Source organism: Nanorana parkeri, unplaced genomic scaffold (assembly GCF_000935625.1).
Source record: "Nanorana parkeri isolate BGI_ZX_2015 unplaced genomic scaffold, ASM93562v1 scaffold471, whole genome shotgun sequence".
Classification (NCBI taxonomy): Eukaryota; Metazoa; Chordata; class Amphibia; order Anura; family Dicroglossidae; genus Nanorana; species Nanorana parkeri.
The window spans coordinates 233,475-259,386 of record NW_017306739.1 but is presented as its reverse complement, the minus strand read 5'-3'; the positions used below and the strand labels follow the sequence as shown (position 1 = coordinate 259,386).

Sequence of the window (25,912 nt, the reverse complement as noted above, 5' to 3'; positions counted from 1 at the left end):
ATATATGTAGTAGTCAAAGTGATAAACCAATTAAACAGAACAAACATACATTAAAAGTCAAACATACAAATGTAGGTGTCACCAGGTCAGCAGCTTAAGTATGACTGTAGGAGTCTAAAAGCTGGTTAATAGGCAAAAATCAGTAAAGGAGCGTAATAATAATCTTATAAAGCTCCAAGATTCCAAGCCAGATAGGATGAATAGTACAGCACTAAGTGCCAAAGTAGAGACTTATCCACAGATAGCAATGTGGTACATCAAGAAGTAAGGAAATCATTGCTTCTAGAATCACCAGCACGATTTCTAAGGGGACTCCTGCCCAGGGAAGCCCACAATTTCTTCTGTCGGCGAGACTCCAAGCGTCCCTGCTGAACCGGGCCTCTACGAGACCGGGGTTGTCCAGTTGATCCAATGCCTGAAGTGTGACTCTGGGATCTACACGCAGCCCAGGCGAGACCACACACAGCCCTGTATAATTGCTTTATAATCATGGATTGCTGGGATCAATGATTATACAGCAATAGATATTGTCTATCGGCTATAGAGGACTACAAATCTCAGCAATCCATGATTGCTAGTTGCCATTCTCCATTGCTGAATAATCATTGATTGCTGAGATTTGTAGTCCTCTATTACTGGTTGCCATTCTCTATTGCTGAATAATCATGGATTGAGTTACAGTTCTTCATAATTATAAAGAAACTGCCCTGAAATCATTAGTCTGTATTGTTTTAGAAAAAATGTCACATGTCCCTTTAAGAAAAAGTATCAGTAATTGGTATCGGAAAGTACCGGAGGGAAAGTACTTGTACTTGGTCTTGAAAAAATGGTATTGGGACATCCGTAATAAATAGTAGACATTTGAGTTAATTCCAAGTTGAAATTCGGAAGAATTTCTTTTAATCCGAACATTTGGATGCACCCAAATTACCGAATCCAAATTTATCTGAATTGTGAAGGCATTCCAATTTGTGAATTTGAACAAATCAGATTTTTTAAATTTACAAAATGTGTCCAAATTTTGCTTAAAATTAAACTAAAATCACTTGTGACTGTTCTCTGGCCAATCAGATTTTGTTTGGCTGTTGGGGGTTGTATTAAAGGTATGGTCATGTGCCTTCCTGTTGTGGAGTAGAGAGTCAATCAAAGCAGTAGCAGAGTTCATGGTGTCTGTTCATGGACCATTTTGTAAAAATTGCTGGTGGGCAGCAAGCAAAATGCAAGTTGTGTGGCAGGGAGGTCAGCCGAGGCAAATTCTTGGGTCATCTGACCAAAAGTGGCATGAACCAACACATACGTGTCCTCCGCAATCCAGTGTTGCTGAGGGAGGAAAGTTGTGTGGCTCGTCCGCCAAGCACTACAAGGGGAACTACAAGTGGTACCATCAGCAGCCCCAGTACGCAGGCCAAAGAACTAAAGGGTGTTGGTGACATCTTTCATCCCATCCATTCCACCCAGGCCACTCTTGAACATTTTGGTGGCTTTCATGGCAGGGGCAAGTCCTGGCAGTAGTCAAGGAAAAGTACCTGCCTGATAGTTCAGGTAATTGAAGTCAGAGTGGCCATTTTAATATGGTGGAAGGGGAGTCCTTTAGGTAACTGATGCAGGCTCTTGCGCCCCAATACCCTGTACCATCCCGTATCACCTTCAACCAAAAAGTACTCCCTTCTCTGTACAGGGCTTGCATTGGGGTATTGAAGGAGGAGCTGGGAACGGCTGCTGGACAGTCAGTGCACTTCACCACTGACCTATGGAGTTCTCCTAGTGGCCAGCATGCCTTCCTGCCCAATCTGTCAGAAGGCATACCACCAACTTCAGGGGCAGTAAGATCAGCAGCAGTGGCCACTGCAGTTGCCAAACAGGGGCACTGCTCCTCCCTCCTGCATGCTGAGGTGATGGATGAGCAACACACCTCACATAACATTTTACAAGCACTGCAAAAGATAGTGGTGCAGTGGCTAGGAGAGCAGGCAGGCAGTAATGCCAAGATGGGGTTTGTGTTGACTGATGGTGCTGTCAACATTATTAAGGCTCTATGGGATAATAGTTTTGTGGGTGTGTGCTGCCCAACCCATAGCCTTCATCTTGTGGTAAGGGCTGCTTTTGATGAGGAGAATTGCTCTGGAAGACTGTCCCTAATACTAGAGTCATGTCGGAAGATCGCTGGCCACTTCCATCATAGTGTGAAAGACAACCATCTCCTCAGGCATTAGGGACAGAGGAAGGCAGGCCTAGTGGAGCACCGCCTTAAACAAGATGTGGGGACGAGGTGGAATTCCACCTTAGCTTTGCTGGAGTATATTTTTGAACAGCAGAAGGCCATTCATACCATGGCATATGAACATTACATTGGCATATGGAGCCCATTAGTTAGGGAGGATTGGGCCATGATTGGCCAGGTTGTGGCAGTCCTCAAGCCTTTCCGTGCTGTCACAGGAAATCTGAGCCAGCATAGCTCAGGTCATACGCCGGTTCCGCATCTCCACAACAAAATAGAGGCTTTATTTTCCTATCATAAAGTATTGCCCGGTGGCCCTCCAAATGTTGTAGCACTGCTTAGGAGGCTGAGGGATAATCTGTTTAGGCGCATGCAAGAGCTGATGGACCCTTGCCCTGAACTGATGCTGGCCTCCATGTGTGATCCTCAGATGAAGGGCAAGATGGCTGTTTGCTGCAATGCCCTGACCACCTGGAGGGATATACTGATTGAGAGGGTGTGTGACAGGGACAGAACAATGATAATGCCACTAGAGGGGGGAAAGGAGGTGGAAGAAAAGGAGCTTGAGGAATGTCAGTCTGATACTCTCTCATCTAGTGCTAGCACTGCTCAGTCCTCCAGAGCAGCTGGTTTTTGGGCTGAGGCACTGGGCAGCTTGGTGGGACCCACTAGAGTGCCTTCCAGGAAACGCAGCTCCATGCAATATATGGTTAAGGCTCACCATTCTGACCCACCATTGCACCCAATCAATGATCACTTAGGCTCTGTTCACATCTACTTGCTTTGTCAAGTGTATGTGTCAGCACTGAAACACTCAAGACAAGAAATCCTATTTATTTCTATAGTCCCCGTTCACACCTGAGTGTAGCATCGCACGTAGAAAACTGCCTGTCACTGGAAAAAGTACATGAGCTTTTTTTGTAGTTCAGTGTGATTTGTTCCCATAGACTCAATTTGAAATGCGTGACAAATATTTTATGCAAATTTCCCATTTACATCAATATGTCACAATCTTCTCACAAATTTGCCAGGCTTAAGACACACGTGAAAACGTGAGTAAAACATGTGCAAAAATTAGCAATCTGCACTGAAACACTGTCTAAGTGTGACTGAAGCCTTACTATTCTGGCAGAGCCAGTGGTATGTGTGGCTTGCTCTCTCGGAAGTTGCACAGAGGCTCCTGTCTGGTTCCCCAGCATTGTCCAGAGAAAGTGGGTCTTTTCCGTTACAGAAAATATTTTGTCTCCCCAGCGCTCACAACTGGCCCCAAGCTCCTTGAGCAGATGGTATTTTTGGAAATAACTTTGCTGAAGCTGGCATAGCCCAATCTGAATTTGGGTAACAATAAAATAAAACATTTAATTGGCAAAAACAACCCAAAGCATGTTGTTTGTTCATTGTTTGTTTTTTTTTTTGGTTTTTTTTTTTTAGTTTGGGGTTCTTTGAGGCTCCCTGGCCAAAAGAAAAAGATTATAAAAAAAATTAAAAAAAATGGTGTTGGTTGTTTGTATATTCATTCATTGAAACTGTACTAAGTTGCTGAGAAATCCTGCTCTACCTCCCTCCCTGGGCAAATTATAAAATGTATAAAATTATATATATACATTTTAAAAACCATAACAAAATCAAAACATTTGTTGGTTGTATATTTATGGGTTCATTGTAGCTTTTCCAGTGTGCTCAAAAGTGTTTGCCCTATCTACCTCTCTGGGTAATTCTCTCCCAACACCCTCCCTGGATGTCACAGTTGCCTGTGCATTGACCTGGCGGAGGGTTTTACCCCCTGTCCGAGGTACTTGGCTTATGTTATTTGGGTTACATTACGTTTATCTCCAATGGTTTTGAATTGAAAACGTTTAACACCCCACAAAAGCAATAAAGAAAAACATTTTATTGAAAAAAAATGAAACAATTTTTTTTGCAGCTTTACATGTCTAATGACCAGTACGGACTAAGATGACCAGTATGGACTAAAATGACCAGTATGGACTAAGATGAACAGTACAGACTATAATGACCAGTACAGAACTAAAATGACCAAACCCCACCCAATCTTTTTGGATTACGTTAATTTTCAATTGAAGAACCCCATCCAAATTGATCCAAAACGAAAACAATACATTTGGATCAATACGAACCGAAATAACAAAAAATTTGTGTATGAAAATACATTTTTTGAATCTCCACATGTCTAATGAATAGCTGGGACAAAAAATGTAATCAGGTTTCTAAATGTATTAAACTAAATGCCAGTGTGCTTATTTAAGCTCTCATCTGAACTTTCAAGCCTTCATATGACTGGTGTCATAGCTGGATCACATGTGCATTATCTAAATCCATGCACATTATGTAAGTAGCTTTTGCTTGGGCATAGTTTCACAGGGAGACAACAGGCAAACTTTAATAAACAAATCTAGTGAAATATTGTACAGACTCCATGTACAGTATCTAAGCATTTAAACTAGGCTGCAGTTTTTGAGTGACAGATCAACCAGGTTTTAATCAATAAATCAAAATTACAGTCTAATATTTCACAGAAAAAGCCAGAAAATATAGATTGAATGCATACTATATAATCAGCTTTTGTGGGCCAATAAAATTAAAGAATACTGTGCAAACTATGGTCAGTGGTCCACCCTGGTTACCCAATAGTTCAAGGGGTCTACACCTCATTTTGAAGAGTGAATCATATCGTTTTTGTGTGTGTTTTTTCATTTGTAGATGCATAACCTGCCCATCCCCTACTAGCGGTGTGTGCAGAACATTTGCCTCTCCCTTTAGGACTGCCATATGTTACAGTATGAATACAGGGGGCTGCCTAACATTATTAGCAGCTATGGCAATATGGGGATTAAGTATTTGGTGCTATGGTGCACTATGTTGTAATTTGGCGCAATAAAATTTACTGCACACAAGTATTTGGCGATGTGCTGCAAACACAGGCCAGCTTTGCCTGTGTCAGTAACATGTTATTGAAATAAAAATTACCTACCATATATGAAAACATGAACTAAAAAAATCAATAAAACACAAAAAAAGTATGAAGGCCTGAGCAGCTAAACAGCGACTGACGTTCTGGTTGACTCAGACACAAAAGGTAGCCCTTGAAATGACTGTTGGGTCTATGCAGGACAGGAGCATAGGGGGTACACAATAATATGCAGCCCACCATATTGCAATTCTGCAGTTATAGTCATGTAGCAAAATTCAGCACACTGAAAACAGGGGGTTACACACTATGTAGCACACCACAGCAATTCACTGCAATGTGGCACTATACAGCACTGGGTATAGGTCTTTTCCATAGAACTGTATAGTATAGCAGCAACTATCTCTCCCTGCAAATATGTTTATCTGCTCAAATTCTCCAACACACATTGACTGTTTATATGACTAACTGTAAATAGAGCAGTTTTCAGCAACAGTACTGTATAGTAGTAATATATCAGCACCTATACATCCCTGCAAAAAGTTGTGTGATCTCTCTGTCTGCTCCAAGTCCCCAACACACACTTGTATGTGTGAATGTGACTGACTGTAAATATAGCAGTTTCAGTAGCAGCAACTATCTCTCCCTGCAAACACACTGAGGGGAATTTATGGATGAATAAATGCACTTTGTCTTAGGACTAGCTTACATCAGATGCAGTTGTCATGCAGTCCGTTCAGTTTGGCAGCTGCATCCAAAATGCATCACAATGCTTTCCTATTGGATTTCTGGTGCTCTGTTCACACCAGTGCAGTCTGTTCCGATGCAGATGTGGATCGCATAAAAATGCATCAATCGCGGTACAATAAGTTTTGAAGGTGCTCCATACAAGGAGTGTGAATAATGAACTGCAACAGGATTAGAAAAAAAAATAACATCTGATTATTTGAGAAGTATTCACTTTTTCTTTATAAAATATCCAGAAATGTGAAAAACAAAACACAAACTGAACTTGCTCCTCTATCCTCATTAAAAAGTGAACATCATTATCTTTCTCTCTATTGTTCCTATTGCTGGAAATTGATACATCTTTTTCAAAGAAAACTTCTAAATTCATGCAAAAGTGAAGAATTGCAGCTCTGCCGTTCGGAAGATTTTTTTTACTCCTTTCAAGTGGATGAATCTGTGACTTCATATCCCCATGAATGGAAGAGAATTTTCATAATTCGTTCTCTTTTCATTCTGTCAGTCATCTTAATCTTGTGGCTTCAAAAGAAAAATGTTGATTACATCTTGTTAAGCATCTGAGTGTTTTGTTAAAAATGCCTAACAGAAAATAGATTGCAAAGAATGTAACAATTTTGCCCTGGTGATATACCATACGCAACTGATAATGGGTAGAATGAGAGAACGAAATGATTCTGTAAATAAGTGTATAATCATATGAAAGCTATACTTTAGCATATCATTATGTAACTATACTAGCACATAGAATATTGGTGTGCAATTTTTTTTTTATTTTTTTTTACTACAGCATGTGAAGCTTACTAGAAATGTTGTCAATCAATCCAAAACCAAAGTCAGAATAGACAGTCTACACTGAACCTCCAACTGGCCCAGGTCATACACATTAATCAAAGCAATCATATCTGATACTCTGTATATCACATAATGGTATGCAATTGTTTGTAATTGGTCACCCCCTCACAAATAAAGACATATTTAGTTAGGAGCCAAGGAGATAGTTCTTTAATGGCCCATTCACACCAGAGCATTGCGCTAAATGGCTTCCCAATGCACTTCCTGGCAACCATGCATTGCAGCACAACACACGGTACCACAATACTGCATTTCACTATACTGCAACACAATGCACAGTATTGCTGAAATGCAAGGCCGCTGGGAGGTGCTTTGGGGTGCCATTCATTTGAATGCTATGCACCTAACGCACAATACCACACACTAGATGTACTGTGCGATAGCTTGCACTAAATGCACAATACTGTGCATTTAGCACAATGCTCTGGTGTGAAAGCGACCTTTTTGGTGCTGTTGTACTAAATAAACTGGTCTGGCATGTTAATGTTACTAGTTACAGATGTGTCTGAATTAAAACTCTGATGGATTGTTGTATATGAACTACAACTCTGCATTTAGATGTTATTGTATGCTGCGTGTCCTAAACAATGGTCTAGACTCTGCCTGCTTTAGTTTTGACACACAGGAATCTATTTATATTGATCTGGAAAACAACTGCTTTATGTTTTGATAAAGTTCTCTTAATTTGACCGCTAAGGTTTCTTGAATAAAGAAATATTTGCAATGGACAGTTGTACTGTCGAAGTTAAAAATGGTAAAATGTAGGAAAACTGGTGGGAAAAAACCTATTAAAATAAGGTAAAATTTATGAATTTACCTTTACAGCTACCCAAGGCTGATGCCACCCAGCTACATGTCAAGACCAGCAGCATGCTGTTGGTCTCAACATGTAGCTGGGTGGCATCAGTGGTGTGGTGATAGTGATGTGGATAGAGTTGGTGTTACTCAGACATGTGGCTCCTCGGCGGCTGCTAGCAGCAGACACTGTCAGCTTAGTGTGGGCAGAACTAGTTACCAATGCCTACTGACTCCATCACAGGACGCCACAGCTTGACAGCTCACCCAAGGAAACATTATCAAAAAGTACACCATGCCTGCATCCCTAATGATCAGGGACGTATACTGTATGCCCTTAACGTTTCAAGATTGGGAATGTCTTCCAAAATACCCTACTAATCCATCAACATAGCCAAAAGTACCCTGTTGCTGTGTTCTCCCCTTCCAGACACTCTTTTTTTAAGTGTGAATTTAACTTGACTCCTTGACACTACAATAGGGGAAAGCCCTCACTGAGCTCAGTTGGTTAGGTTAACTGTTGTTACAGCATTATTGCTGTTACACTCTCTTTTATTTCCTGCTTCATCCACAGCATCTAATGTTCTCCTTCCTGAGCGAGGGCTGGTAATGAACCTGGACTACACAGCAACAAAACACAAGTGCTGAATTTCTGAACTTAATGGCATATATACACAATATAGCAGAACTAACCCAGCATGTGATAGGGGACACATCCACATATCACTCCATACTTACCACTACTGGTAGACACATACCTTACAGGGCTTTCTCATTTAATGTCAAAGGTATCAGAAAAAGTATTCATATAGGAAAGGCCTCTTTGTAGGCTCTCTCTACATGCCCACTCAACTACAACACCAAGAGCGAAAAGGTAGGGGTTACTATACTGTTAAAAGATACCTGTCCCTTCAAACTTTCCTCAGTGGTGAAAAAACAAGGGGCAATAGCTAATTCTGAAGAGAACGAAGTATGTGTGGTATAGTCCGGCATCTTGGCAGGTGGGACTACACCACACACGCTGTCTGACTTCTCTTATGGCAGTCTATGCTGAAAGTAGTTGATGCTTGGAACATACTTCCAGCAGAGGTAGTGGGCATGCCAACAGTAAATAAATTTCATGCTCTGGGTGATTTATTTTGACATGGCCTTGGTCTCGGGGAGACTGAGAAGATATACCTGTCCTCTAGGGGGAGCTGGGAATTAGATCAACGGCACAATAATAGGGATGCATGAATAATTATTAACTGGTTCACGAACCCGCAGCATCCCATGGGATATCCAGAAAAGCATGGAGGTCACAGATAGAGAGATAGAGACTGGAGAGGCCTGAGGTGGGGGTTGCAGGTTCAGTAGCAAGTACAAGACAGGCCTGTAGTTTATGCAAGTGGATAAAGAGGGCATGGATAACAGAGTCTTTGGAGACACAATGTGGGATCATTTGAATGCTATGCACCTAACGCACAATACCACACACTAGATGTGCTGAATAGGGATCATGGAGTCTCTGGAGGCACAAGAGCGCAGAGGTCGTTTGGAAGCACAGGAAATTAGCGGATGATGGAGTGCACAGGATTGTGCAAGGGTCATGGGAATGCACAGGAGTCTCAAGGGACATGGAGACACAAGAGTCTCAGGGGTCATGAACAAATATTTATGCTGAAAGCATGGGTGGCTTGACTTCAGGTGTAGAATGAGAGCACTGATTTTCTGTGGAACCGGCACCCCGGGCAGAGCCTGGATGTGCCTGCGGCCGTGCGCCAGAATAAAGACTTGATGCCAGATTGTGGACAGGGCCAGTGCAACAGGAAGCATAAAAGTATATGAAAACCTAATGACAAAGTCACCAGGATCCCCATAAGATGACAAAAATTGTTCAGTGCAGTAAGTAGAATACTATTAAAGCTACCAAATAACTAGGTAGTACCATAGCCCAAATAAACAAACCATTCAATTCATATCCAATCAAGTAGACTCTTGTTACCACATAGTCATTTATATATTTTTCTGATCTGATGTGCTCACTGTGAAATAGATTGAAGCTGTTCTGTCATCAGGAATTACTTTTTATCAATACAAAAAAAAATAATTGATATCAACTCTCGGGTCTACATGTACTGGTCACCAGGGATAATTTTTCAGCAATATGCCACAGTATGTGCCTAGGTATAGACAGAGGTGTATTCTGATTTGGGGCTGCCCTAGTCAAGGCAAAACTAAGGCGCCCCTCCCCCCTAAATTTACCCCACCCCTTCCTGTTTAATACTTTTTGCGTAACCTCTCAGTCGCTGGATACAGTGCACACGCTGTATCCAGCTTTTGACATGTTCCGCTATTAGCATAGCAGGAAAGCTGTGGTCTCAGGGGGGCTCTGCAGGGTCTGTAGTGGGCTCTGCAGGGTCTCAGGTGGGCAGTGAAGGATCTCTGGTGGGCTCTGCCCACCATAGACCTGGCAGAGCTCACCACAGATCCTGCAAAGCCCCTCCCCCACCTCTTTTGTGGACTGTGCAGAATCTATGCTGGGCCCTGCCAGCACAGTCCTCTTACCTGGCATTAGAAACCCAGCCTCCACCGCTGCCTCGGTGCCCAATCGTCACATCTTCCGACTGGAGCTCCGGAGACGCCTCCCGCCTCTTCCATCACTGACCCAGGACTCGATGAGGACTTCTATTGGAACATCTAGTCAGGCCCTGCAGGTTATTTACCATGTACTCCCAGTTACACACCACTGCCCCCCCTTCTCTGCAGATCATTGCACCCACGTATATACACCACTTTACTCATACATTGGAAAACATGACACCCAGTTACAGATCACTGTATTGCTACCCTGCAATGTTATAGCCCATTGCACGCAGTTTCAGACCACTTTACCTATACCTTGCAGAGCATTGCACCAGTTACAAACCACTGCACCTATACCTTGCAGAGCATTGCACCCAGTTACAGACCGCTTCACCCATACCCTGCAGACCATTGCACCCAGTTACAGACCACTTCACCCATGCCCTGCAGACCATTGCACCCAGTTACAGACTACTTCACCCATGCCCTGCAGACCATTGCACCCACCCAGTTGCAGATCATGGCATCCCTCGACCCCCTCTGGAAGATCTTCTCTGTCTCCTGGGTCAGTCGGTAGAAGAAAGTGTGCCCCAGCTGCAGCCTCTCGCAGCTCAGCAGACAGTCGGCCCTCTCCAGCACCAGCTCCTCCAGATGGGAACCCCGGGGCCCGCACTCCTCCCCGCAGCACAGCCAGGCCCATCAAAGCTCCCGCAAGGCCCTCCAGAGCTGGTCCCGGGCCCCGCCTCCTCCGTTGCCGTCTTCGAATCCCCATCTCCTCCATCTCCACCCCGCCTCTTTCATCTCCGCCGCCTGCCTCCTGCCGCTCCGTCCCCAGTATCCTCCTGCTCCCCCGCCTGCTGCTTCCTCCACGTTTACATTGGGCAGCCAGGCTGCCGGTTTCTGTGCAGCCCGTCTGCCTAAATGTTTTGGGGGACGGCATTCTTGCCGCCCTCCTGGAATCTGCCGCCCGAGGCGAATGCCTTGTTTGCATTGCGGCAGATATGCCCCTGGGTATAGAGCATTTACCAGTTTAGCATTGGCCACATATTTGCATTCCTTCACAGTTAAAATTAATAACACAAAGTATGGATACAAAAAAAAAACTTGCTGACCAAAGAAAGATAGTGGTAATTCACATCATATGTATACATCCCCCAAAATAAAACTTTAAGTGAACCAAGCTAACACATTTGAACATGCTTATTTTTTTACAAACATCTGAAAAATAAAACATTAATCAAAAACACATATTTTTTATTTTTTTAAGGTGAAGATTGAAATTATATGTGACTTTTAATGACAGATCCATTATTGGATGAGGTACATGGGCAAGGCTCTTAGAAGCCTTAGTAGCCTTGATACCTCTTGATTCATTTTCAATTGTTTACTTGTAACACCCGTGTTAGATGTCATTTAGACTTACCAGTTAGCCTATGCAGAGTGTCAAGACAATGTTTCACTGCTATTATATCCAGAAATGAAACTGTGCCATCTTCAAATCTGAAAGAAAACATACATATAACACAAAATTTCAGCAAAACATGGTAATGAGATGGCCTGCTAAAAAAAAGTTGCTAATTTTAATATAGTTTGATGCATAGTCTATTTTACTTGGAGGAAAAGCATTGTCGCTGTAATCATCATAAAGCATGCCATTGTAAGTCTAATATTATAGTACCATGATACTTCTGCCCCACATATTGTTCTGTTTTGCCAATAGATTACACTGTATATTACCGTCATTGTGCCTGGCATCTAATGGTGCTGATTGAGCAGGTGACCATACTGCCCAGATGGATTGGGGTCTAAAGGAGGTATGTTAATGCATACAGCAGTATTTGAAACAGAACAATGGTAATTTTCTTAAAGGAAACCATTTTAGGAGACAAATCAGAGGGGTAGTATAGCTTAACTCTAGGGATGCCCCGATACCGTTTTTCAGTATCCTGTACGAGTACTGATATATATTTTTTGGTATTTGCCAATACCGAATACTGATACCGGAAGTCCCATTAAGGAAGGCGGACAGCATGTAATGACTCGACACCCGTCTCCCTGATAACGGAAGTTCCAGTATTGGGATCATTTGAGTATGAGTACTAATAGCCCAAATACTCTGTATAGGCACTGATACCGATGCTAGTACTTAACTCTGCTGCTGAAAATTATGTCTGCCTGGCTTTCACTCTTCAATTCATTCACTGCCTGCCACTGACTTCAAACAAGCATGCACTTCAGGAATTCTGACCTAACTTGTTGCACACTTGTACCTGATCATTGAAGTATGGAAGTTATTTAGCACCTGTTATAATGGAAACTGACAAACATTAGTACACTATCTTTTCTATTCTTTTCTCTACCATCTACTTAATGCATATCTAAACCCAAAGACAAAAAAGGTAACATATGTCCTCTTCTCCTCATCTCCATTACCTAGGGAGGAGGTGTTTTGTAGTTACCAGAAGATAACTGTAAAAACTATTAACATTGTTTGACATATCAGTTCATTGCACAGGAAGTTACAAGGACAATTCAATTTTGGTAGGATCTATGGGTATTTTTTTGTACCTGCAGAAAATTTAGCAAGCACTGAGGAGAGGGAGAGGTTTGACTCAAGCAGTACAGCACTCCAGTCGCATCACCTGCCACTCTTCACTACTGCCGATTTACAAAATGTTTTTTATTTATTTAAAGAATACAGGGCATTCTGTGATTTAAGGAGGAGAGACATGTCATACCACCACCCCTCATCTCTTTCTATGATAGCTTTGATTTACTGGACAAAACCACCAAGTGTGGCTGAAGGAGCCTGATTGACCTTACCCCCTACATTATTTATCTGAAAGGTGCAACTGCATTTTTGAAGGCATATTAGCCTTCAAAAGCTGATTTTTAAAAACAAAAATTGTATTGTTATTGAAAAAAAAGCCAACAAAAATGGAAAATTAAAGAAATACAAATAAGTAATGTGAAGGCACATTCCAATAACAATGCAAAGCAGATTCAGTATCCATGAACCGTCAATTAGTAAATTGTACTTGTAGAGAATTACAAAAAATCCCTCTCCATAAAAGCTTAGAAGGAAGACAATATATTAAAAGGTACCAAATCATGGAGGCTAGGAAACTTGGGAATAATGGAAGTAATCAAACAAGCAGTGCCAAAGGTGTCAAAAAGTGAAGAAAAAAAGAGACATGAAAAACATGAAAGAGGAGGAAGGAAAAGTGGGGAATGAAAGATCGGGGGAATTAGGAAAGAAAAGTGGGAAGAGAAGAGAAGAAGAAAAGAAAAGGAGAAGAACAAGAGGAGGGGTTGTGCACCGCAGGGCTCAGGTCAGTATAACCTCAGTGGTAAAAAATTAAAGCCAAACACTCCAAACCTCATAAAACAGGGAATGGTGATTGTATAAGCAGGCAGTGAGTTCCTCTATCCTGCAAAGAAATTGCATTTCACCAACCCATTCCTTCAAAGTAGGACTTCCAATGTCTCAGTAGGACATCCCTGGCAGCCATGATAAAGTCTAAGCAACCCTTTTTTGGCCTCACAGAATGAAACCGGTCAAATATCCTCTGCCCCTGTGAGTTCGAACGGTCTACGCGTTTCAGGGGCACGCCCCTTCGTCAGAACCTGCAGCGCGTAGACCGTTCAAACTCACAGGGGCAGAGGATATTTGACCGGTTTCATTCTGTGAGACTCCCGCTGCCAGTGAATCCCTTTGCATCATCTTACATGCTTGTATCGATCGTCCCTTCTTGTGAGTACATTTCCAGCTGTGTTGCCCTTTGAATAAATGATCTTTTACACGATGGAGGCGCTCTGTTTTTCCTTGTATTTCCCAGATCGGAGGTCTTTTTGACCGGTGGGAGCTACCCCATCTGTGTTTCCACTAAAAACGTCCTAATTGGCCATCCTCTCGTAACCGGCGGCGCCGGTATTTGCTTGGCTATACCAATAGGGTGCTAAGGTACCCAAGAATGTTTTATAATGTAACACAGTAGAGCCATCTGGGCCTGGACACCTCCCAGTGGGTGTATCCCATATAGCATTTTCCAAATCTGACATATCTGATTGCAGCGATTCTAACAGCCCTGATGTAATTTTCTGAAACTTGAAATAAATAGGTGCCTTTTTGCAAACCTTTTGCTTGCTTCTGTGTCTCAGATTTGGAAGGACAGCTATTGGAGAAATTTGTAATTCTGCACAAACATATTTGCAATATATAAGGAACGGTGTAATAAGCTCCATTGTACTGCTTTATTCTGAGGATTACATTTCTGCATTTTTGAGTGTGAAGAGTTTGGTGCACTAATTACCTTTTTTTTTATAATAGCAGGAGTGGGTAACTCTTTTGAATGGGCATGTTGTGTTTTTTGTACATATTTTGTAACATTTTTGGTGTATTTTGATAAGATCTAAGGGATGATGTTGGGCTAGAGATTATAAGATCATTCAAGGTCTTTAATTTGATTTAAGAGTTTATCCAAATTCATCGAAGCCTGATTTTTATGCTTTTTACAGGAAGCTTACTACAAATACATGTTTTGTGAGTTTCCCACAAAATGGAGGGGGCTGTATTTTCTGTGCGATTGTCTAAAACTATGTTTTTCGGGTCTGTTATATGTGATATTAAAGTCAAAAGTTATATTAACCACTTAATGACCGGGGTGTTAAACCCCCTTCCTGCCCAGGCCATTTTCAGTATTCAGTACTGTGGTATTTTGACTGACCTTTATTTAGTCATACAAAGCTGTACTGAAATGAATTGTTTACCATCTTTTGGGGACACAGAGCTTTCTTTTGGTTGCATTTAATCACCACTGGGCTTTTATTTTTTAGTATAAAATGAAAAAAGAACTGAAAATTTTGAAGAAAAAAACAAACTATTTTCCCTATGTTATGTTATAAAACATTTATTATTACCCAATTTTTTGGTGGTTAAAGATGGGGTCACGTCGGGTAAATAAATAGAAATAGGGACACCGACACTCCAAATGCAGGTCAAATACATCTATTTATTGACATAGATGCAGCATATCACACTGGTGCAACGTTTTGGCGTCTCGCAGGATTCCCTTCCTCATTCATCACATGTTTTCCATGAGGAAGGGGATCATGCGAAACCCCAAAACGTTGCACCAGTGTGATATGCTGCATCTACATCCATAAATAGACGCATTTGATCTGCATTTGGAGTGCTGTGTCCCAATTTCTATTCATGTATGTAACAGTTGCCATCCGTTGACTACCGGAGAACCCAAACGATTCTTGTGGAATTACATAGTTACATAGTATTTGAGGTTGAATAAAGACATAAGTCCATCAAGTCCAACCTATTACGTGTAGGCATTTATGTTTGAGCTGGTGTGTGCGTGTGTATGAGTCCATGTGTGATTTTGCTCTTAGGAGTACCTGTATCCCTGTATGTTACGGTCTCCAAGGAACTCGTCCAAGAGTTTCTTGAATGATTCCACACTCTTAGCTGAAATCACTTCCTGCGGCAGTGAGTTCCAGACCTTAACCGATCTAACTGTGAAGAACCCCTTGCGCCCCGTGTGTTGAAATATTTTTTCCACCAATTTTTGATGGTGCACTCTGGTCTTTGTTACGGAGCTAACCGTAAAGAGTTTGTTAATAATGTTGCTGTCACCACTGTTTATACAAGAAAATCATGTCCCCCCTTAATCTCCTAACCTCCAAAGAGAACATATCCTGAACAGGTTGTACCCTTCTAATTAGTAGCCCAAATCGTGTGCACTATCTAACCAAGTTTCTGCTATTCCCACTATATCATAGTCCTCCTCGAGTAAAATAACAAGTTCTTCTAATTTATTTGCTAGACTTCTAGCATTGGTGAACATACATTTAATTTGTGTACTTTTATTGGTTAGATGTTTGCTCCCCTCTTGCTCCCCACTACTTTTTTTAATTGATCTTGTTATGGTTGGTCCATTCCTAATTGGATCACCTTGGGCAATTGGATTTACTTTATTGACTACATTGAGTATGTTCTCTATGTTGGCTTGATTGACTACTTTGACTACGTTGACTGGAGTGAGCCCAATATATAGTCCTGTATTTTGTCCTTCTGTGTTATTAGTCATGTTTACTTGTTTAATATTTAATTTTTTGGTTTTTATTTTACCCTCAGGAGTACGGTCAGGAGTGCGATGGGTTCATGGACTCATGTCGGGTAAATAGACACCAAACATGTCAAGCTTTAAAATTGCGTGTGTCTGCGAAATCCAAAAAAACTACCATGCCTAAAATTGGCCACAGGTGATGCTTTAATAGCTTTCACTGCTCAATTATATATGCGCGCACACGCACGCACACACACGCACGCACACACATACTCACACACACACGTGTGCAAAACAATGTGGGTACAATTCAGTAAAGGCTTTGCAAGACAAAACTGGTGTTATGGCTGTATCTATAACTATTGCACCAAATTCATAATAGGTTCGTGACAGTTCCATAACTTATACAGACACCTGTGACAAATTCCGCACTTGGATGCCGACAGTGTGTGTCCAAGTACGGACAGCCGGACCCGCACGGATGTGCAAGTTTGAGTGTGCACATGACAGGATACAGCCATGTCCTTCCATAGGGAAGAACAGTCTTCTGTGCGCAATTACACGCAGCACCTGTCATCTCTGGGATCGGCCCGTTTACGGGCGTGCACTCTGCATGGACATGTACGCCCCGTCTGAATGAGGCCAAAAGGTAAAGTCTAACACATTTTAATGGAACAATATTTCAGTATTCAGAAATTAACAGTATTTTTACTGAGACCTCTCAAATTATCTCTAATCAATAAAGACCTGTTATATTCTCCAAACATACAGTATATAAATAGGGATGTTTACCCTGTATTTTAGCTGCAATAAAATACTGGTAAAATATTCCAACCTAGCTGATAATGTCTATAGCAACATTTAGAATTTGGGAAGGCTCCGATATTGGCTTTTTAACAGCCCAATTGAAAGTCATTATTACTTTAAAATCTGTCCTATTCTGATTTGAATAAAAATTTATAGCAAAAGAAAAATTGATTTTTCACAAAATAGCTACCGGGAATCAATTTACAACTGCATTATCTGAGTATAGATTTGCTTGATTATGCTGCATATCCCAAAGCAGACACATCATAATGGTAGCCTTTGGGTTAACAGATAAAAAGTTCAGTATTGCTCTATGCAGTCACATATATTGGTTATTCATAATTTTACTGGCAGAAGAAAATAACTCCTCCTTTAATCAAGCCTACTATTTTTAGATACTTTACACTTAAAAAACCATTTATCTTTGAACATGGAACAAATTATCTGTATAAGCCTTTCATTTCTGCCATATGCAAAATCCTTATAGTATGTTCATCTTACATGTCTTAAAAAAGATTGACTTTATGTCAAACTGAATTTATCCAGAACAGGATATATTTCTACGTGAATTAAAAATATTACTGCAGTAGCTTGATTTCTTACTGGGTTACCTTAATCTTCAGTCCCAATAAGTGTATAATAAATGCCACATTGCTCAGAGATTAGATTTTCAATTTTAAAACTCTTTAAATATACCAATCTACTTTCATGTCAACACATCTTCTTTCAAATATGTTTGATGTGCTTTTTTCCTTTTTCATTCGCACAGGTAAAGGAGACATTTAATTTAAAAGGTGTGTGGATTTATTTCCTGGTACTGATAGCAGTAAGGCCAATAACAGCCTAATTTACAGAATCTGACAGACTGAACCACCCATTAAACCTTACACATACACCTTACAATTTATCTGCAGATTTTCTGTGGTCAGATGGAAAAGGTGCAACAGATTCCTCCATCTACACTTAACTGTGTGGATGGAGTAATCTCCACCGGGGCCAATCTGTTGCACTTTTTTCATCTGACCACAGAAAATCTGCAGATAAATTGTAAGGTGTATGGGCACCTTTAGAGTAGATGCTTATACATGTGGGAGTAGGGCTAAAACATAATTAGGACTTACACATAAGTAGGGCTTAAAACGTGTATAGGACTACACATGTATACAAGTAAATATTTAATTTAAATTAATATTTAAATTTGTGTTCCTCCAGCATCATACTGGAGCAATTATTTGTGAGCATGTATTTAAATAAATGCACACGCTTGTGATCCAAGCATGTATGTATGAGGCAAATAATGATCTTTCAGTGGTCAGATTGTGTTTAGAAATCTGACCTCCTCTGATATCAATGGCCATATTTACACCTTTTCCTACTACCATAGACAGGGATTAACTGCCGTACTATAGCAAATAAATTGCACTAATAAGAGCTGCAGAGCAAAAGTCCTAGCGTGATTACAAAAAACTCCAGGAAGCTTAGTAAAAAAAAAAAACTAGCACATTAGCACTCAGTACTGTATAGCATTTCTAATCCCATACTGGTACAGAACAGGAAGGAACTGCAACACTGACTACTCGATATTTGCTCACAGTATAATGTAGCAGACACACATAATTAATCCTACATTTTAACTTTAGACATTGTTATCAAATTTTATATCTATTTTTTTCTTTTAGCTTTGATATTATATATCTTAAGTTTGGTGATGATAATATGATACTAAAGAAAAGGCATGTTCAGTCATGTGTGAATGCTTTTTTGTTTATATTTTGTCTTATGTGAAGTGTAAAGGGTCCTTGTTTTGTGTGCATTCTTCTTCTTTCTACACAATGTAAAAACCAACAGGGCAGCAATGCACTTTGACTATTTACATAAACTTGTGAATTGCTTCAAATAGTCCAATTTCTTAACCTCTTCTTTTGATCTAACACAGTGGTCAGACACTCCTACTCACTCTGATGGTAACATACTAGATCTTGTTTTCTCTCACCTATGCACTCCTTGCAACCTCTCCAACACCCCTTTCCCCCTCTCAGACCACAACCTTCTCTGTTTCACCCTCACCCTATCCCCAACTCTGAATCCACCTACACGGCACACTGTCACCCAGAGAAACCTTCGCCACCTCGACCCTTCTCTTATCTACTCAGCAACTGACTATCTCTATGACAAAATCTCACCCCTGCCCTGGCTATTTCTGTCTACAACAGCTCACTTTCATCATCTCTGGACACCGTGGCGCCCCTCACTACTCACAGACTTAGACCACGTCCACTACAACCGTGGCAAACAAATGAAACCAAAAATCTCAAGAGACATAGCCGCACACGAAAAATTAGATCTCTGCAAGACTTCACCCTGTACAAAGCGGCCCTCCTAAAATACAATTCCTTACGCCGTGCTGCCAAACTGACTTATTTTGTCACTCTCAATAACAAACTCTCATCTAGACCTCGGCAACTCTTTTCTACTTTTAACTCTCTACCATGTCCTCCACCGCCACCACCCACTAACTCACTCACTGCCCATTGCCATTCATTTCAAAAACAAAATAGATACAATTCGGGATCACATCACCACTGTGCAGTCACCTTCCCCTATTCATGTACCAGACCCTCCATCACACTTGTTACCAGGGGCGGACTTACAACACATAGGGCCCCTGGGCAATATGAGTTTATGGGGCCCATTTGTCCTCCACCCATATATAAGCCCCACCCACATGTACATTCTTGTGTTACTGAAATTATATTTCCATACTATTTTTAAAATAACAGGTCTATTCACTAAAAGGTGAATTGCAGGGGAATTGGTAGGATAATCTCTAATGTAGGACTAATATACAGTAGGCAATTTGGAAAGTGAGCTAAACAGCAGAATGTTTCTGGTTTGGCCATTTTGACCTACTATGCCAATTATCCTGAATTGCAAGATAATTAGTAGGAGAACTGAATAATCTAGGACCGGAGTGGGGGTTTAGGCACATATTGCCTGTGCGATATGCAAACCCTTACCACCCCTCTGCTCCAATGCCTGTGATAAGGCCCACAAATGGTCAGTCCACCCATGACAGAACCAATGCAGGACAGACATCAGACCAGAACCAATGCACAGTAGACCTCAAACCAGAACCAATGCACTGCAAACTGCAGACCAGAACCATTGCATGACAGTCCTAAGACCAGAACCAATGTAAGTAGTAAGAAATGCACAGAGTGGCAAATATGCAGCAGTAAATAACGCAGAGTTCAGTAGAAAGAAAAGCAGAGGTCAGAAGGAAGTAACGCACAGAGGTCAGAAGGAAGTAACACACAGAACACAGAGGTCAGAAGGAAGTAACACAAAGAACGTAGAGGTCAGAAGGAAGTAACACACAGAACGTAGAGGTCAGAAGGAAGTAACACATAGAACGCAGAGGTCGGAAGGAACACACAGAACGCAGAGGTCCGAAAATGGTAACGCACAGAACACAGAGCTCAGAAGGAAGTAACACACAAAACGCAGAGGTCAGAAGGTTGTAGTGCACAGAATGCAGAGGTCAGAAGGTTGTAGCATACAGAATGCAGAAGTCAGAAAGTAGTAACGAACAGAAAGCAGAGGTAAGGAAATAGTAACACACAGAACGCAGAGGTCAGAAGGAAGTAACACACAGAACCTAGAGGTCAGAAGGAAGTAACACACAGGAAGTAGAGGTCAGAAGGAAGTAACACATAGAATGCAGAGGTCAGAAGGAACACACAGAACATAGACGTTAGAAGGAAGTAACACACAGAATGCAGAGGTCAGAAGGTAGTAACAAACAGAATGCAGAGGTCAGAAGGTAGTAACGCACAGAATGCAGAGGTCAGAAGGAAGTAATGCACAGAACGCAGAGGTCAGAAAATAGTAACACACAAAATGCAGAGGTCAGAAGGTTGTAGCGCACAGAATGCAGAGGTCAGACGGTTGTAGCGCACAGAATGCAAAAGTCAGAAAGTAGTAACAAACAGAAAGCAGAGGTGAGGAAATAGTAACACACAGAACGTAGAGGTCAGAAGGAAGTAACACACAGAACACAGAGGTCAGAAGGAAGTAACACACAGAACGTAGAGGTCAGAAGGAAGTAACACATAGAACGCAGAGGTCAGAAGGAACACACAGAACGCAGAGGTCCGAAAATGGTAACGCACAGAACACAGAGCTCAGAAGGAAGTAATACACAAAACGCAGAGGTCAGAAGGTTGTAGTGCACAGAATGCAGAGGTCAGAAGGTTGTAGCATACAGAATGCAGAAGTCAGAAAGTAGTAACGAACAGAAAGCAGAGGTAAGGAAATAGTAACACACAGAACGCAGAGGTCAGAAGGAAGTAACACACAGAACGTAGAGGTCAGAAGGAAGTAACACACAGGAAGTAGAGGTCAGGAGGAAGTAACACACAGAATGTAGAGGTCAGAAGGAAGTAACACATAGAACACAGAGGTCAGAAGGAACACACAGAACATAGACATTAGAAGGAAGTAACACACAAAACGCAGAGGTCAGAAGGTTGTAGTGCACAGAATGCAGAGGTCAGAAGGTTGTAGCATACAGAATGCAGAAGTCAGAAAGTAGTAACGAACAGAAAGCAGAGGTAAGGAAATAGTAACACACAGAACGCAGAGGTCAGAAGGTAGTAACACACAGAACGCAGAGGTCAGAACGTAGTAGCACACAGAACAAAGAGATCAGAAAGAAGTCAAAGGAAATCAAGCCATAATTTATGAGAATCAGTAATGTTATTACAAAAAGGCCAAAATCTCTTTCCTTTCTCTGCCTGTCCTGTTCACAATAGTTTTGACAATTCACTAACAGATTGCATCTGATGTTGTCTGTGAAGTAAATGTTTAACCAATTCAGCCTTATTCACTTGTGACATGTGCTTAATATCAAAGTGACAAGGTGCAAAAGAGGCATCATTTGTAGGTTTTTGCTCACCTTTTCTCCTTCTTTGAATTTTTTTTTAAAAAGCTGGAGAATTGTGCATGCTGCTCTAGAGTTGAGGAAAGTCCCCTGCCAGGCCCCCCCCTGGTATTCACACACACGAGCTCCCTCTGCCAAAGCCGTAAACATCAGTGACAGGTAGCTGTGTGCTAAACTCCTCTCACTGACCGGCAGCTCTGTCTGTACGCTGCATTCCTCAGTGAGCCGTCGGGCCGGGACTTCACACAGAGGACAAATGGAAGACGGCATTGCTGGACAGTCAGTAACCCAAAGAGGGTGAAAGCCACCACAGGCCCCGTCATGGCCGCGGGCCCTCGGGCCGCGCCCGGGTGCCCGAATGGTCAGTCTGCCCCTGCTTGTTACCTGCTTGTTACTCTCCTCTTTTGACCCCATCACCACAGAGAAGGTTACAAAGCTTCTCTCGGACACCCACCTCACCACTTGCCCTCTGGACCCTGTTCCCTCACCGCTACTTTGGTCACCCTCTTGCTCTATCCTAGACTCTCTTGCTCACATTTTCAATCTCTCACTCTCTACTTGAATATTTCCCTCCCCTCTGAAGCATGCCCTGGTCACCCCAATACCTAAAAAACCCTCAAGGGACCCTACTGACCTCAATAATCTCAGACCGATCTCCTTACTCCCATTCACCTCCAAACTCCTAGAACGCCTCATCTACAGCTGCCTAAGTCGCCACTTCGCTGATCACAACCTTCTCAACCCCTTACAATCTGGCTTTCGCCCCCTACACTCCACTGAAACCGTCCTCGTAAAACTCACTAATGACTTACTGCTAATGACTCACTGCTAAAAACAAAGTCCACTACTCCCTACTCTTGCTATTAGACCTTTCTGCTGCTTTTGACACTGTTGACCACCTGCTCCTCCTCAAAAAACTCCAGTCACTTGGGCTACAAGACTCTGCTCTCTCGTGGTTCTCCTCCTACCTATCTAAGTGCTCCTTTAGCGTCACCTACAAATCTAACTCATCCCCTCCTCTTCCTCTTTCTGTAGGGGTCCCCCAAGGCTCTGTCCTTGGACCCCTTCTCTTCTCTATCTACACCTCCTCCCTTGGTCAGTTAATAACCTAGCATGGCTTCCAATACCATTTCTATGCCGATGACACTCAAATCTATCTTTCTACTCCACAACTCACCCCCTCTGTGTCCTCTCGTGTCACTAATCTACTATCTGACATATACGCCTGGATGTCGCAACACTTCTTAAACCTCAATCTTTCAAAAACTGAGCTCTTGATATTTCCTCCTGCCCGTGCACCTTCCCCCAACTTTTCCCTTGAGATTGTTAACACAACTATCCACCCCTTCACCCATGCCAAGGTCCTAGGTGTCATCCATGACTCGGACCTCACCTTTCTTCCCCACATCCAATCACTATCCAAATTCTGTCACCTTCACCTTCATAAAATCTCCAAAATACGCCCCTTCCTCACCAAAGAAACCGCAAAATTACTCATCCACTCGCTTGTTATATCTTGTCTTGACTATTGCAACTCCCTCCTCATTGACCTTCCACTACACAGGCTCATTCACCTTACCAACCGCTCAGTGTCTGCATCCCCCCTCTGCCAATCCCTACACTGGCTTCCACTCGCCCAAAGGATAAAATTCAAAATATTAACAATCAGTTACAAAGCCATCCACAACTCCGCCCCCAGATATATCTCAGACCTGGTCTCAAAGTATCACCCTAACCGTCGGCTCCGCTCATCCCAAGACCTCCTGCTTTCCAGCTCCCTTGTCAACTCCTCCCATGCTCGCCTCCAGGACTTCTCTAGAGTGTCTCTCATCCTCTGGAATTATTTACCCCAACCTGTCCGTCTGTCGCCCCCACCTCGACTGCCTTTAGACATTCCCTAAAGACTCATATCTTCAGGGAAGCCTATCCCACCTCAACCTAACCGCTCAACCATCACGTTCTCAAACAATTCATCCCCAAATAGCTACCTCCTCACAGTGGCGTCACACAGGGGGTGCGGGGGGTGACACCAAAATGACTCACAGTCATTTTGGTGTCACCCCCTTCTGAAAAGTCGGGCGCTCGGTCATAGACCGAACGCCCGACAGTATCAGGAGAGAGGAGGGGACCCGGCGGCATACCTTATCCCGCCGTGTGACTGTCCCCTCCTCTCTCTGCCAGCGTCCGTCACCAAGATGGCCGCCGGCAGGTAGCAGAATACTGCCGTGCGCGCGTGGTGACGTCACGCGCATGTGCAGTGACGTCTCGGTGGGGTGACACTCGGTTACCGCTCCGGGTGTCACCCAGCCTCGGGACGCCCCTGCCTCCTCATGTATCACTCCCCCCTCCCTTTTAGATTGTAAGTCCTCACCATCCTCCTTACCATCTTGTCTTGATTTGTATTATGATTGTAATGTCTTCCTTATATTGTAAAGTGATGCGCAAACTGTTGGCGCTATATAAATCGTGTATAATAATAATGACACCGCATGTGTTGGCCGCCGTCATCTTGGTGTATATTTAGGTATACACCAAGATGGCGGCGCCTATATCGGCGAGTGACGTCATGCTTCCCGCCTCCAAGATGGTGGCACGCATTTGTAGAACGCACCGGTGGCCAACATGGGTGCCGCGCATTCTCAAGCAAATTATTATGTGCCCGAATACATTTTTCGTATATTCGGGCAAATAGTAATTCATTAATTTAACATGTAGTCTAGGTTTTGTGTTCTGTTTTTTTATTTTTACTTTTCTAGATACACTTACTTGAATAAAGGGTCTGCATGGTATTCTGGCACTTTTTTTATAGACTCTATTTTAGTTTGATATTTATTGTTTACCACTTGTTTGCCTACAGTTGTTTTATTTAATAAGAATACTTATATTGTGCCTACATGTTTAATACCTTTGAATAAAAGTTTTATTTTTACCATACTTTTTAATATGTTTCTTTGGGGCTTAACAAAATGGGAGTCTTTAAATGGTGCGGATATTGGAAAAAATGTGTGTGGTTACTGAGGGGTGTGGTTACTGAGGGGCGCTGTAAAGCTTTCTCGCACAGAGCGCCTAAAGGCCTAAGGCCGGCCCTGCGACTACGCTTGCACTGTAACAGTTAACTGCTTGTTTTTGCCCAGGTTAAAAAAAGTTATTCTCATTTGATCCTCTGAACCAGCCAGCCCTGTAGCTATCTAGTAAAACTGGATTTATAAATCTAAAGTCACCCAAGCAAGGCAAAGTCAAAAGGTCAAGTAGCTCTCTCCACCCCCCTTCCCTATTTCCAGTAGCATGTACTTACATTTCCTTGATTTCGCACCACTCTGTTTAGCTGCTAGGACCATGAAAAGAAAGCCTTTGTAAGCCCCTGACTTTCAGCTTACATAGGCTTGCTGAATCCTTCCCTGGCCCCACGTGACAGTATGGGGCTGATAATAGGGCACCTAGCGCTGTCACAAGTGCTGGGAAGTTCTGGGTATTTTACTTCCCTCTTAGCAGTTAAATAGAGCAGTGTGGGAGTGAGGAAATGTGAGTATATGCTTTTGGGGAAGTTGGATGTTAATGCACTGTTTTCTATTGCCAAGCATGGTTAAAGAAAATAATCACTGTTGCATACTGTTTGTGCATATATAAGCATACAAATAATATACTCAACTCAATTTAAACCATAGACAAATTTTTTTGTTAACATAGTGACGTTCTACAACAGGAAAAAATATATATGAATATATGAGGGTGAGTCAAAAATTATCTGCACTCCAGTTATATTAAAACTTCTTTTGGCAGCACTGTCTTATCAGCATTTTCCGTTCAAGGCTACTGTCTCCCCAGTCCCTGCTATGCAGATGTGAACATGTTACGTCAGTTCATTTGTAACTGCAGTGCGAGAAAAAATGGATACCCCACTTGTGATTTGCATGAAAGAAGAGCAGCGTGCAGTAATTCATTTTTTGTGGTCTGAGGGTGTGCCTGGTGCTGTCAGG

The 25,912-nt window shown here is 42.2% G+C and overlaps 1 protein-coding gene across 1 annotated transcript in view; it reads right to left on the bottom strand.

Annotated features, from left to right (window-relative positions):
* MOCOS (molybdenum cofactor sulfurase) overlaps positions 1–25,912 on the bottom strand; it is a 314,243-nt gene that overhangs the window by 160,623 nt on the left and 127,708 nt on the right. Inside the window, exon 5 of the mRNA XM_018560663.1 lies at positions 11,530–11,606. Within this exon, the coding sequence (XP_018416165.1) occupies positions 11,530–11,606 (77 nt within the window). The remainder of the gene's footprint in view (positions 1–11,529; positions 11,607–25,912) is intronic.